The sequence below is a fragment of the Bombus affinis genome, chromosome 18, assembly GCF_024516045.1.
Source record: "Bombus affinis isolate iyBomAffi1 chromosome 18, iyBomAffi1.2, whole genome shotgun sequence".
NCBI lineage: Eukaryota > Metazoa > Arthropoda > Insecta > Hymenoptera > Apidae > Bombus > Bombus affinis.
Window position 1 is genome coordinate 5,314,558 of NC_066361.1, and position 16,511 is coordinate 5,331,068.

At 30.7% G+C, this 16,511-nt stretch overlaps 1 protein-coding gene and 2 long non-coding RNA genes across 8 annotated transcripts in view; 1 reads left to right on the plus strand and 2 right to left on the minus strand.

Annotated features, from left to right (window-relative positions):
• LOC126926479 (uncharacterized) overlaps window positions 1-16,511 on the minus strand; it is a 109,884-nt gene that overhangs the window by 39,906 nt on the left and 53,467 nt on the right. The gene's annotated exons all lie outside the window — the stretch shown is intronic.
• On the minus strand, window positions 1,499-16,371 carry LOC126926427 (uncharacterized). Its single transcript, XM_050742736.1, has 7 exons — window positions 15,987-16,371; window positions 13,092-13,326; window positions 7,693-7,834; window positions 6,773-7,084; window positions 4,794-4,944; window positions 3,974-4,248; window positions 1,499-2,642 (listed from the first exon to the last, which is right to left on the minus strand). Exons 2-7 carry the CDS (start codon window positions 13,298-13,300, stop codon window positions 2,430-2,432), a joined length of 1,302 nt encoding a protein of 433 aa, XP_050598693.1. The 5' UTR covers window positions 13,301-13,326; window positions 15,987-16,371; the 3' UTR covers window positions 1,499-2,429.
• On the plus strand, window positions 7,679-11,365 carry LOC126926454 (uncharacterized). Of its 6 annotated transcripts, XR_007714601.1 has the most exons (5): window positions 7,679-7,802; window positions 8,309-9,341; window positions 9,446-9,578; window positions 10,646-10,747; window positions 10,839-11,365. It is a non-coding gene; the product is annotated as an uncharacterized LOC126926454 (long non-coding RNA). The 6 variants fall into 6 exon arrangements; XR_007714599.1 differs by having other exon boundaries at window positions 8,309-9,578; XR_007714600.1 differs by having other exon boundaries at window positions 9,446-10,747.

The window sequence follows — 16,511 nt, forward strand, 5'->3', positions numbered from 1 at the left end:
GCATCCACCAATTGCCAGACAGGTGGGAAAAATGTACAGCTAACGATGGGCAATACTTCGAATAAAATATTTTTAATCATTTTCATACAATAAACGTGTATTTTCTATACAAAAATTCCGGTTTCATATTTGCATATCTGGTATATTATAAATAATAGATAACCACACTTTCTACAGTTTCTATCTCATGTTGAATTTTACACAACGGATTAAAATCCAAAGTAGGAGCTATCGTGCGCGTGCAGTGACCAGAAATCAACGCACTGTGACTGTAATAATAATTTGATCAGTCACTATACAGTGTTAAATATTATTCTTTTAGTGGCTGTGATTATAACCTTAAAACGTCCCAAGTAAGTAATGTAAGTAAACAGAATGGTAAAGAGAAACATAATCATTTCTTGCACTTTATGTTTACGTAGTAGCTTGTATGTGCAGATATCATTGCACTTCGTCCCACTCTTTAAAGTGAGATACAACAAAAAAAAAGGATTAACTATAAGTGACATCATCGATTATTGTAAGTACCTAGTGTTTTGTTACCTCCAGATTCTATTGAATATATGAATCAATATACGAGTATTGATGATTCTATTGATAATAAGAAGTTTTTAAAGAAATTAATTCCCTTAGTAACTATTACAAACATTATTTTAACAGATGCAGAAATTCCTCTGTAAATACTGTTTAGCTTGGTCTGGAATACGTATTTGGCCCTTTCCAGCGCCATCATGATAAATCACAATGTGCTGTAACAGTTTATTCAGCCGTCGGTAATCTTGCAAAGCGTTGCCAAGATTTAGTGCAAAATCATTCGGTACACTGTAATATCTTGTTGAGTCGCTATTGCACCGTAGTCACGACATTGCTGATAAGAGCTGTGATTTGGCTGATTAGCAGCAACTAAACATTTTATGGATCTGAGAGCACCGCACAAATTTGCGAAGAAACTTGATAACACTGTATCGATAGCTTCGAATAATATTATTGGATATTATTCTAAATATCATCCGGTCAATTAACACCTCGCCACCCTGATAAGGAACTTCCAGGAACAATATCCCCTCCATCATTTTCATTGTTCCTGCTTAGTATTTAGACTCCGACACGGGTCCACTGTCCTTTTCTCTCTTTATACATCTAATAACCTCAACACTTTGTACAATTTTCTCGAAATTATCCAGAGAGAGTAAACCTTTATTAATCCTGCGAGCATAAATTTAAACAATTTTTTTGTAGTTTATTTTCGTTTGTGAAATTTGTTTAAACATCGTTCATATGTGCAATTATTTATTAATTATTTATGGAGGCAAACGATTAGAGGAAGCATTAATCCTTTCTATTCAAAAATTCCATAAGACATAGATAATTCCATTTTCGATATGCTCTTATGGATTTTAATGAATAGACAGGTATAATGCTTAATTTAGGATTTTTTTTACAAAACATGCTGCTTAGACTGATCTACTTTTTCGGTTAATTTTTAATTGTCACTAACTAATAAACAAAGCCGAAAACGCAATTGTTTTATTCTTGATTTTTATCTTATTACATATCTTTTTACATTTGTAGCTAGACAATTATACAGAAAAGAGATAGAGATGCAGATAGATAAGAGATTTTCCCTTTATCTCGTTCATTGTTCCCAAATTAATTTATTGTTTATATTTTCTTTTTTCTACTCATTTCTTGTTTGAAGCTACTTGAAGAATTAATGTGAATCTTGTTACTACCAATCAAAGTTCCTTAAATTTCCCTAAAGAATCAATAATGATTAAATCTAATATCAAATTCCAAAAACTTAATTTTAGATTTAAAAAAATGGTAATATATTACTCTCAAATGATTAAAGTCAGATAACATAATTATATAATGAATAAGGAAATTCAAGTGATAATAGTAAATTAACCTGTTAGTCCACATAGTAACATAGGTTTCTTTACAAATAGGTGCTTTACAAAATTTCACAAAATTCCTCAATTTTTAATTGATACAAGTAACAATGCAAGTAATAATGCAATTGACGTGTTCCTTATGCACGTATATGTACAAGATTCGCAGTTTCGCTCAAATATATAAACGATACTGAAATATATCAAACAGCATTATAGAACAAATATTCGCTCTTAAGCTTTGTTTGCTGCGTTCGGTTTCGCAACTATGTCTCTTAATTCTCGTCTCGACATACGCTTTATTTCCTAAAGGAGTATGTGAAACGTTATCATCCTTCAACTTATCTAGACTGTAGACATAGTGCGCCAGTATTTCAGTGCTAAACAAACGCTAAAGACGCTAAAGTGATCTTGAGCTTAATAGAACAAAAAACACAAGAAATATCATTGAACGCCAAGTAATAGCGAACTTTCAACGATTTCTATGCAAAACATTCATTAATTAGAACATCTCTGCTTGATTTCCGCGTTTAAGGCTTAACAAGGTTTACAATAACACACTACAAAATTTTCATCGTCAATTATGCGATATTGGTAGTTCTTGTAAGTGGTGAAATCCAATTCACGCATCTGGTTCGAGTGGTCGTAAATTTTTCGGATTACCGGTGGGAAACTCGCAATATTCGCAGCCGCAGCTATTTCGTCGTAATACGCCCATTGTCGTTCCTTCAGTTTGGTGATATGTCTCAGCTGAAAAAATATTAATTTGTTTTATTTCTTAATTGTATTTTGGATATTAAAACAATATTATATTATAGTAAGTCGCGATATCATTGTAATTATAAGTATTTTCTAAGTTAATCTTATTGTGAAAATAGTATAAAATGAAATAAAAATCTTACATCTTATTGCAGGACTATTTACTAGTTTGAAGATTATTAATTATGGTTCCTAAAATTGACATGTACCATTTAAGACAAAATTTCATCACGACATATTGTTTCGAATGGTTATGGATTAGTTACTATTAATTATTATTGTAATATATATACTATTTATAACGTCATTCCGACCCTCAATAAACCTAAGGACACAATATAACCTTTCACTTTCACTGTATTGTATTAACGTCTTCAGTCAATCCCTTTGCCCTGAACAATTTTGTTACGCCACGAGGCTTACCACAGGCTGTATTTCCTAACCGTCGCTCGCGGCCCTACAGTGTCGCAGGCAAATCGTCTTATTTGACCGCAGGATCATATACAATGTATCGACGAACGCATAGTTGTCGCCAAGCAGCGAGCTCTCGAAACGTCGAATTTCGTCCGTTACGTTTACCACACAAGAACGGACATACGTGATCATAGGCGCGAACGGTGGCGTGACCCGAGCATAGTGGGGGTCGTCTTCGAAATGAGACAAAGGAATCATCGAAAGACGAGCAGTTCCTTCTGGCGAGTCGAACGTTACACATTGAGTCAAAAATCTAACGCCTAACTTCTAACTCTAAATACAACGCCAAACTAACGTAATCCAAGTCGGTCCGCGATATTGTCAATATTCACTTATTCTATTAAGTATCCTACAGTGCTACGTCCACTAATAGACTAAATTCAATTGTATGAGCCTTGCTCTATATTGTACATATAAGTTGTTAATTATTTATATCTATTTAATCGCGTAGACTAAGTGTTGGAAATATATACTTTAACTCTGTGAACCACAGTGTTATACTAACTGAATCATCCACCCCTATTATCCTAACCGAAATCAGGGGATCGAACTATTCGTGGTTATCGATTATTGCAATCGTAACGGGAATTTACGACGCGATAGCTCGAAAATACAAGAATTGTAAAATAACGTAATACCTTCTTTGAGGTTTGTAAATAATGATAATTGTAATACAAATTGTAAATAACAAATAATTAATGATTTAATCTAATCTAATCTAAGTTTAATATAAGAAAAATAAAGATTAAAATGTCACCTAACGGATACAGTGCAGTGATTTTCAATCCCTATGACAGAAAAAGGTATAATGGTATTATGTATATTAGGGAAATTAATAAAATGTATACCGGAATTCCAAGGTCGAGAAGAGCTTTCTTTTCCATCTGATATTCTTCACGCATTTGTTCAGTAGAAGGTAACTTAATGCGATTTTCGAGAATGCTTAAAATATACTGAGCTTGCAGGTGAAACATAGGAAATGGAATTACTATTCCAGGCAGTCCCATTACGAATAAATTCGGATAATCCATATGTATTAGGTGTTTGTAAATCGGCTCGACGTGGTTGTTGTCCGTACGCATCTCAACTTTAGTCGACATAAAGGGATACGTAAATTTATAACCTAAAAACATAAGATTTCGTTGAAAGGGGGTATCAATTAATGGTGAGTTGAGAAAGTCAGGGTCCTACCGAGGGACTGAACAAATATATAAGGTTGGAGTAATTTATTTTATTAAATTTTATGAAATAATTAAATTAAATTAAATTATTAAGAGAAAGATACCAACTCAAATGGAAGAGTGGGAATTAATAATAGAATATATTGATAAATCTGATGATTTATGATAAAGATAAAGTATGATATATAGATTGAGGTATTAGAAAACCCTCCTTAATTGAAATTTACTATTTTGAAACTGAAGTGAACTGATGTTTTATCACTTTTTTCTGCTATCTTTGTTTCAAACACTTAATCATCATTTTGTGACAATCTGTGTAATCTGATTTTACTTGGTAAATAGAAAGACACGAAGAATTTCAAATATTTCAACATATCTTAAAAAATGAAAATTCGACAGGGCCCTGACAAACTTCCACTTACTTATGTATAATTAATTTGGGATACCTCGATCACTTATATGTACGAAGGAGATCAAGTCATTTTACCGGTGCAATATATGAAGTTGTCTACTTCAGCCGTGGAACCATCGTGGAAGATGAATATGTTTCCTTGAATCGATTGAATTCCAGGCCTCTGTTCTACGTTTTTCGACATTCTCGAATCAACTGGTTCCGGTAGATTGTGGCTCAAATATACCTGGATGGGTGAAAGTATAGATTATTTTCTGAACAATGTAGTTATAGAGAAAACGCATGCAGAAAAGGCTTATTTTAAGTAGACCTGAATTTTCAAATTTTCAAATATTGTCTTTTTTATACTTATATAAAAAAAAAAGATTTTGCATATAATATAATATAGGTACTCTATCTAAATCACTTACAGCATGAAAATGACCTTTTCATTATTAGAATGAATTGAATATCATTTTGTTACACTGTATACTACACTGTATAATATAATAATAATATATGTAATATATACAATATATAATGTGCTAAATTTGAAGCTATTTCTTACAATATTTTACTTAGATATATATACAATTAATAAAAAAAATCACTTTTGATTAATTAATCTCAAAGCAATTAATATTGTATTTGAGAACAAACAAATTGCATATTACAACACGACTCTTCAATCAATTAGTAGATACTGATAATGAGGAATCATTTTTTGCGAACGACGATGCCCTCTATCATGGTCGTAAATAACTTATTCATGTATACAGAGAAATCTTAAAAAACACAGAATCACGTAAGTTTCAGCATTGATACAATTGGGAGATTCATAACAAAAACAAGGCAGATCAAATTTTTCAATTTTTAAAATAATAACGCATTAATTAAAAGATGATTTATATCATGAGCAATGAAAATTCATCGAATTTACAAAAACAAGCTTTAATTAGAGTAGGATTGTTTTTGTATCTCTATTAGCAAGACACTTGTTTTAAAATACCAGAACCATTGCTTTCTTAAACCATAATTTACGTGATTCAAACTAATAACACCAACAAGGAAAAGCAATATTCCTTTTTATAAGGAATATTAACCTGATTTAGTCACGAGATTTACATTCACATGATTTAATTGGATATAGTTGAGACAATTATAATATAATCGCAGGTAACACCCACAACTGTTAGTATACAGGGTGGTTGGTAACTGGTGGTACAAGCGGAAAGGGGGTGATTCTACGCGAAAAAAGAAGTCGAAAATATGGAATAAAAATTTTTCGTCTGAAGCTTTGTTTTCGAGAAAATCGACTTTGAATTTTCGCTCGGTACGCGTGCACTTTATCACGTCTCGTTATAACGGATCTCACTGTAGATCGTTGTCTCGATTGACGTTATGTTGATAAACACTTCCAATGTGTTAGAAAGTGTTCATAGAAATTTAATTAGAAGAGCAGAAGTATGTGTTCGGCAGAATGGGCAACATTTTCAGCAATTTTTGTAATAATAAACTTTATGATTACTTCGTATTATTTCATTATGTATTCCTAATTTTCCGTTACGGCAAAAACAAACTTAAACTGCGATAATATCCATCGAGACAACGATCTACAGTGAGATCCGTTATAACAAGACGTGATAAAGTGCACGCGTACCGAACGAAAATTCAAAGTCGATTTTCTCGAAAACAAAGCCTCAAACGAAAAATTTTTATTCTATATTTTCAACTTCTTTTTTCACTTAGAATCACCCCCTTTCCGCTTGTACCACCAGTTACTAACCACCCTGTATAATACTATAATATAATGAATATTAATTAGAAAATTATATAATATTATTATAAAATATTTAAATGTGTATAACAAAAATAAAACTAGTCCTCTTTTGGAGAGAAATAAATATGTATGGAAACTTTTCAATTTAGCTCTTGTATATTACTCCAGGCGTTTAAAGCTAGAAACAAAACTGGAATAAATAAACTATTGTATGTCAACTTGCAGAAAAGATATGTGCATAGCATTTTATAAAATCAAGCTGCGGCAAAGTAACACTTAATGAAATTCCGTCTACCTTTTCGGCGTATTGCGAGACTTCTATGGCGATATCAATACCAGACCAAGAGGCACCAAGGATGCAAACTCTTTTCCTAGAGTACACTTCCGGTACCCTGTACTGATGGCTATGTATAGATTCGCCGGGGAAACTTTCAATACCTGGAATGTGTGGAATATGGCCTACAGTATAGTGACCATTACATAAGACCACGGCGTCGAACGTTTTAGTTGTTTCTATTTTGTTTTCCAAATCCTCGTACGTGATCATCCAGATTGTTTGACCGTTTCTCAAAGTTTCTGGTTCCACGTGCTTTACCAGTGTATTTAACTGAAATATAATTTATAATATATTTAACTGTTCTGAAAAAGTATCAAATATATGAAACTTAAAATTAAATATTTTTATGTTGGGGGAGTCTATAACGTTTCTGGTAATCAATATTTAAAGCTTCTATTGTATTATTTGTTATAAACTTGTTGAAATTATAAATTATTGTTGAAAAACTCCTTTTGTATTGTTTACATTGTTCAATTAATAACAGTGTCCAAATTTAGCATTTCATCATTAGAGATTACAATACAACAATATATATATAGATTTCATCATTTGATAGAGGTTCCAATTATATAGTTTTATATGATAATTATATTATATATACATAGTTGAATTGGAATCTCTGCCAAATGATGAAATGCTAAATTTGGACACTGTTATTAATTAAACAATGGAAACAATAGAAAAGGAGTTTTTCAACAACAATTTATAACAAATAATTTGCTGTAGAAACATTTATATTGCAAATTATTTATTTTATGGTACACTAAACTTTATGAATTACTTAATACTTCAAAATATACTTTTAAAAATAAGATAACATACATATATGTGAGATACTAAAATTAAATGTTGTCATTTAAGGACATCTGTCTCGTTACCTTTATATGTGGATATAAATTAAAATGTTTTACATAATCCGAAAGGTATTCTCGAATTACGCTATGATGAACAAATGATGGCCCTTCGTCATGCGTCATTGGAAAATCAGGTATTTGCATTATTTCCCGAGGAAGATTTGTTCTGTAACATATCATGATAATTTATGAAAGAAATTATTTAACCCTAAAATGAATGAAACCTTTTTTAGAAGTAATTAATTACTTAACATTAAAAATGTATAATTACTTAACAATTATTTTTAAATATTTACTTTTCTTTTTCATTATTACATTCTCGATACTGAATCGATTGTAAAGTGATTGTAAAGCGATATGCAACAATTAATTCAGAAAGTCCCTAATTTCTAATTTCTCTAGTTCTTAATCGATGATACGTAATTTTCCTTTTTTGTGTATTAATTAAAAATACGTAATATAAGAAAACCTTCTGTATATTATCTTACTTATTTAATAATTTACAAACATGTTACAAAAAGAAAAAAGAGGTTAGAATGTTAAATGTCAAAGCTGATCGTCTGGGCTTACATAAAGAACCAGAAAAGAGATCTATTCAGTCAGGAATACCATTTACATAATTGTATTTTCTTCTAACTAGGTCGCTAAATGTAAGATCATTCATGCAGAAATCAACACCGAAGACCGGAGTATTGCGTAAAGGATGTGAACAAGCATTGAAGTTAATAAGCTGAAGTAGCAGAAGACTGTCAATGAGATCATTGATAACTTTGCATAAAAAAATAATATCAGCAATCTTCCTCCAGTATCAGCATATTCATTTTCTGGAGTACTGACACGTAGTTGTGATAACGATTGTGGATTAAACAATCACGGTATAAAAGTATCACAACTATGTGTGAGTACTGCATTTTACTGTATTTATAAATAATCATTGACGCCTGATGTAAGTTTATCACAGCAGGAATTTATACTGTGTTTTTATAATAAGCTGAATGTGTATATCTGCTTTAATGAAGAACTTGATCGTATGATACCGACATATTTTAAGTAAGATATGACCAAACAATTATACAGGATTTTTAAAGCGTAGGGATTTCTGAAATCCCTAGAAAATCGAAAGATAAATCCAAATTCATTCGCCTTGTCGGTAATGTTAATGATATGCTTGGTAAAACAGTCGCTCGTTATAGAGGAAACCTAGGTGGCGCTCATTATTTACCAGAAGATAGGTAAGAACCGTCAAGAATGTAAGCATAACAGAATTCTTCTCATATTTAAGAAACATTCTCATCATTTGGTACTTGGGTATGTTTACGTATAATTTGTTACAAGCCTATCATCTTCATAACCTATTAGAGTCTTTTCGTAATAAATTCTATATTCCATACATATCGACGAAGAATGTATCTAATTATGATAAAACAAAAATCATGAAGATTGTACACGTGTAATTACAAATGACCTATATATGTACGTACTATCGTATGTTATCAAATTTTATATGCGCAATACACATCTTCCTTAACCTTTAACAATCATCAAAATGTACAGATATTAATCATTACGAATGTATATGTATGAGTCATAACTTTCGTAAGAAGGAACTTTCCTATGGAAATTAAAATCGCCGCATTCTACAAGAGAATATCTATAATATGTAAACGATAATGGTACGTAGATCAAGTTGTACAAAAAAATTTATTGAAACCAGAGTAATCGCAATTTTGAAAAGTAAAAGACGAGAAGATAAATATATATATGAATTTCATTTTAGATAAAAATTAATTGTTTAAAGTAAAAATAAAAATACAGAATACAGACATAAAAATGGTAAGATGTAATTATTCATAAACAAATTTTTCTCCGACATATTCATTGCATCAGCACTGTGTCGTTCGAGCTAGCAGGTAATTTTATGATATGCATATGATATCAATACAAATATTATCGATATAATACGTAAATTACAAATCACGAAATTTTGAAGGACGTTTTTGTGATAATTTATAAATAAAACATATACATTTTTATAATACAGAAGTAAAATTTACGCGAAGATCATTTGTTAATATTTGCAAACAAGAATTTCATCGAAACTCTAAAGGAGAAAATCATGAAATTCTGCATTAAGACAAAAATTTGAAACATTTGCTTTCGAATATCATGCGTTATAGCTATTTACTTGTTTTGTATCAACTAATTGAAATAAATACAAAAATATTTCCTTTTCCTATTCTTATTCTATCAGTAAAATAGTACAGTACATAATACGTTATGACATATGTTTTTAATTGGCATTAACACATTACATTGATTACAGCATAAATGATAACAAAAATTCGATTGACAGTGATTGGCAGTGACTTGTTCTTTTCAATGCAGAGTTTGTTTTCAAGTATTGTACAAAATACAGAAATCAATTATTTAACCAATTTATTTATTACTCTCTATAATAAAGGGGTTAAATATCAAGTAAAATAAATACTTTATACGATTGAAATAGTAAAATAGCTGTAAAATATTCTTCTAACGAATTGTATGCATAATCGTGAAGTAATTATTCTAGTAACTGTTCGTTAACTCTAAACGTAAAGATGACCTATCGATTCATTAAGTCTGAATCATGGTGCGACATCTTTTATAGTTTTATAGTTACGTTTAGGTTAAGTATTACCCTAAACGGAATGAACTGAAAGGAACGACTATTCGCGATAATAGCAAAATCAATGAAGTGATATAACCAAAGGGACATCAGTAGAAAACTGCTTTATCGGGTTGTGAACTTTCTCGATTGTAATTCTAACCTCTAATGTTATCTTCAGAAATGTATCCTCTAGGTTCCCTATGTATTTCACAACATTCATGTTTTGTTTATTATACAAATACCTATTATTATACTAATTTTCTAAAATTTACTATTTATTGTATTAACATAGACACTAATTTACTTAATTTAATTTTCAATCATTTCCAGTTTGTCATTTTCTCTGTGCCAAGGGTTCTTAATTTTTTCACAAATACAGGCCACCAAAACCAAAATTGCAGTATTTCAGTACCAGGCAGAAAAACATATTTTGTACGTAAGAACTTCAAACTATGGACTTAATATTTTATTGCTTTATTACTATCACATATTTTTATTTCGTTTCTAACAATTTCCGGAACAGCTTACCAAAGCGATTGTCTCATTACTATGTCAAGAAGTGTATCGCGTGTCAGCAAAGTTTATCGCAACCAGCTAGACTGTCTAGAACCATTATTACTGTATAAATGGCGTAAAAACAAATACGATCGATGATCCTGTGTTTGCATCGCTGATCGAATAACCCAAATTGTGGACGGTATTTGGTTTGCATTCGAATTCAATTCCGAAATTATTGTATTTTGCCATTTGACCTATTCCACCGTGACGGATTATCCCATTCAAATGGAATTTTATCAGTATCGTATAATATAGTAGCATGATATAGTATATTGTCGCATAGTATAGTACAAATAATATCATTTTGGAAATCATTTTGTGTAAAAGCAATTATTCCAATTTCTATCAGTAAATTCTAAGTATTTTTTACTCTTATCTTAGATAAGATATTTTTCAATGCTAATTATGCAAGCAACGTGATTTACAATGTATTGTAATGAGTATAGAAACAATAAATATTCGTTACTATTAGATTAAAAAATATAACGATTATTCGATAATTTGTTTTATTATAACTGCACTAGTCACTTCTTTATTTTTGTTTCTCTCACTTCTATTGTGTTTTATGCATTATTAATTACATCTTGTTTTATGTATTATATTTAACAAACTTTTTTTAACATTTTTAATGTTTTAAAAGATTTTAAGGCTTTGTTGTTAAATTTTCTTATGTAATTCTATGCTCAAACTTATATGTACTTTACAACAACAGTATTCATTTAAGGTATTATATAACCACATTTTTCATTCCAATGATATTGTAATAATTAATTGAAATCTTTCTGTTATTAGACACTTTAACTATACACAATTAATTGAAATAATAAAAAAAATTGAAACTCAAATATTATAAAATAGTATAATAAAAAAATACTATAAAAATAATATCTTTTTATTTTCCAATCTGAATGTAGTTTAATTTTGTAATCTATGCACAATTCAATTTCAATATTATACATTCTTAAAGGTTATCGCCTATAGACAACTCTATTTTCTTTTCATTTATTTTTCACTTTGTAAACTATTTTCTGCATTTTTCCTTTTTATTTAGTTCTTACTTTACTTTTTACGTTTTACTATACTTTCTACTTTTTACTTTTATTTACTTCTTGTTTCTCAGACATTCTATCCTTTGTCATCTTTTATTTATTTTTCCTGCCGAAATTATTTCGGTTGTCAAAATATAAAAAAACTTCTCCAAAATATATGAAAACATCTTCGGTATAATTTTACACTACAGCGAAATTGTACGTAATCTTATTCAGGAAAACGGTGCCGTTAAAAGATTTCATTTGGTAAGTTGTTTGCCAAACGACGTAAACGGAAACATCTTTGTGTTCTACCAAAGATACTTTCACATTATCCATTAAGTTATGAGTTTTAACGCGAATATAGTTTAATTATTGCAAGTTCAATGGCACTACACCTATCCAATGTAAAAATGTACAGGTTATGGTAATGTTTGCGAGGTTAAAGCTATTATTCTCGAAAGCAGTACTATCTTCCACTTATGGCATCATAAAATAATTGAAGATGAGTAAATGTCGCTGTAAAACTAAGCCCAGACTGATACCAGCATAAATAACAATCTTGCCCTCTGAAGCAAAACTGATGGCATTATAAATATTTACATGATGAGAGTGCAAACATAATGTAGACAGTCAATAAAAGTAAATTTGAAATTTTTTCAGTCGTGCCACTATCATATGTTACTGTATGTGCATGGTATGTAAACTCGACATAACCTGGACAATGTCAGCATTGCACACTACACACTGCTGCCTGGCAAAGTCCAAAGAAATTGTTGAATAGTGAACATAGACTACCAACATTGCCCACCACTGAGTAGACTGTGTTGGGAGTTATTATTTCTTTGTGAACTTTATAAATGTATATTATAACTTTATATATATAACCTTCGATATATATGTATATTATGAATTTATATGAGATTACAAATTGACATTAAAACTTAAAAATGTAAATTTGTATTTGAAAATATATTATAAATTGAAGTAGTTACCTGGAAAATTTAATTTCGAAATTAACATAAATTGAAAGATTATAATTATGTCAAGGCATTGAGTGGCAAACTATGCTGAGAGTTACTTGCTAGGTTTGGTCTGTCAAGGGTGCATCAATGAAGTAATTAACATTAAATTACCACAAGTAAAGCGAGAAATGACGACTAGAATGTCAAATGAAATGTTACACTAACCTTAGATTCTTATACATACTACTATGAACCGGTAGTCCATGCTTGTCGACGTCGGTTTCATCAGTGTAAATCCATGTACCACCAACTTGATCGGTTTGCTCGAATAACGTAAGACTGTAAGTGTCCAATTTGGCGGCTGTATGACGAGCTACCACCAGTCCAGCTACTCCACCACCAATTATAGCGATTCTGGTTTTGCTACTCGGCATGTTTTCAACAGGAAATTCCTTGAAATCTATCGAAATCAAATACAAGGAAACGCTGGATAACTTTCAGTTTTAATTTGTAATGAGTGTTGCACAAATACAGGCTATAATAATCAAAATAGCTATTTTATAACCTTTTATGGAAAGTTATCAGATTTACAACGATGCATCTTTCGATATTTGAATGGATTTATAGAATGTATAGAAATGTTTATTTTTCCTTTGCATTCTACAATATATACATAGCTCTTACTTTGATTTCGTTGGTATATTAGGTTGGCAACTAAGTGGTAATTACAAAATCCGCAATCGCTTAGTTGCCAATCTAATATATTGATATTTTAGCCGTCGGTAGCTTTAGTAGCAATGGACATTATCGTGTTAACGTAACGTTTAATTTAGTATCTTTTTTCAGTAACTTTACATTATTAAGTACTGTGTCTTAATATTTATCATGGTAAAGACTTCCAAAGATTTATGTAATATCTTTTTTCAAATCATAAAAATCTTTTCTGATTTCCGTAATAAAACGAAAAAATATATATGAAGATATTTTCTATAAGATATCTATAGTACATTTTTGTAAAACGATACGTAACTTTATTTACACTACTCAATAACATTACAACGCAATTGTACACATTGTTTCATGGCCTTATCATTAAAGGGTAATTAAAATAAAGAATTAATTGTATTAATTAATTATAAAAAAGGGAGAGAAAAAAGGAATAGAAGGGGGAAAATTAATCTATTTGTGTATACAAATCACTTGTTGATTTGTATGGCAACAGAAATGTAAAACTAATTTTGTTCTAATTGCATAAACGTACATCTTTTTTATCGCAACGACAAGATTAAAGATGCAATATATGTATAGTATGCGTGTGGCAAAATTGTAATAATTAAAAACATTATTAATTTTAAGTTATTGAAAATCTATTATTTTGTTTAAGAAAAGAACACTTCTATTAATCTTTTTTGTTAAATTTTTATTAATATTATTTGTATTAAATAATTTTAGAAACATATTATAGATATTTTTTATATTAAAAAATGTCATAGATAAGGAGGGAACTCAGGTATTTGAGAAAAAATTATACAGCTTTAATATGTATTTTTAAATCGCCTTATGTAATATTATATATATATATATATATTCTTTTTTCTTTATTACAAATTTAAATTTTATTGAAAAAGTTATTACGTTACCAATTATATATATGTGTGTGTGTGTGTGTGCGCGCGCGCGCGTGTGTGTTTCACTTACATGTATATGTTTCATGTTGGGTGTGTGTGTGTTTCACATACATATGTATGTTTCATATTGGTTGTGTGTGTGTGTGTGTGTTTGTGTGTGCGTGTTTCACTTACATGTATATGTTTCATATTGGTTGTGTGTGTGTGTGTGTGTGTGTGTGTGTGCGCGTGTTTCACTTACATGTATATGTTTCATATTGGTTGTGTGTGTGTGTGTGTTTGTGTGCGTGTGTGTGTGTGCGTGTTTCACTTACATGTATATGTTTCATATTGGTTGTGTGTGTGTGTGTGTGTGTGTGTGTGTGTGTGTGTGTGTGTGTGTGTGTGTGTATCACTTACATGTGTATGTTTCATATTGTGTGTGTGTGTGTGTGTGTGTGTGTGTGTGTGTGTGTGTGTGTGTGTGTGTGTGTGTGTGTGTGTGTATCACTTACATGTGTATGTTTCATATTGGGTGTGTGTGTGTGTGTGTGTGTGTGTGTGTGTGTGTTTCACTTACATGTATATGTCTCATATTGGTTGTGTGTGTGCGCGCGTGTATGTGTCACTTACATATATATGTTTCATATTGGTTAAGTATGTGTGTGCGTGCGTGCGCGCGCGCGCGTGTTTCACTTACATATATATGTTTCATATTGGTTAAGTGTTTGTAGGTATTGCAAACATTTCTGATTCGTTTGACGAATTGTATATAGTTTTGTATAACTTAAAGTTATACAAAAGTTACTTATGGTGTATATTCTTTTCGTTCTCTATATGGATTTTAGCTGTGAAGATACATACGATGTATAATTTTTCGATACGAAGTTGTGCATAAAGAGATATTAAGATGTAAACAGGAAGTTTTATAACTTCATAAAGAATCTAGTAAACTATTACGACTACTACTACCAATATGTCACATATGTACAAAGTACAGTGTGATCAATTACTGTGACTGTTCATCATGATTTTTGAACAAATTAAAAATTTTGACATTCCTAAGAAGCTTAGAAAACTGATAGCATTGCACCAATTTTATATACGTATTTCAACATAAAACTTTTACGACATTAAAAAGAAATTATTTCTTCAATCGCTACGTACGAATACAAAAACAGTAATTATTAATCGAACAACTGTTTGAGATTTAGGTAACTAATAATTGTTTTCCCCTCTATTATGTATTACAGCGAATATAGTGAATTATGATACCTTGATCATGAATCTCATAAATTTCTAAAAATCTGACAATAAAAAGCATTGATCCCAGTTCTAAAAGAAAATTAAAAAGAAATGAATAATTATCTGTTAAACACATCTCCGACACATTAAACACATCAATGATGCAACCGCTACATAAAATTGACACGAACTTTGACATAACTCTTGGACATAAAATTGTAAAATGAAGGATCTTGAAAAATATGAATTGAATAAAATGAATACATACATTGCGTAGAATCGTGTGTGCACGTTGATCGATTTCTTGTAGTCCAACAGGTATCGTTCGATTGGTAAGGCAGAAACTCCGCTTGCAAACAAAGTAAACAAACTAACTACAACTTGTCGAATATTAAACTAAGTACATTATCTTAATACTTGTCGTGACTTTCTCTTTTCGTTCAAGAAAAATTCTCTATAAGGAGGAAATAATAGATCTGTGCAGCTTTGACGTCGTGATTATGCGTGAAATGCTAAATCTGTCGAAGGAAACAGAGACGGAAAAAAGGAAAGAAATATGGAGACGTCACTGTATACGATGTACCAGAAGGAAACTAATGACGAAGCGACTCGTTCAGGAGCAGAATTAAGACTGTCCACCCGAAAGCAATTCGCTAGATGCAACGGCGTCGATGCTCTATGGCCAGCTTCCCCTCCGATCATCGATGGCTTACGTAAATGCGGGAAACATTTCTTTCTAGAAATATGCTTGTAACTTGTCGCGCGGCACAGCTCAACTAACAAAAAGATAAAT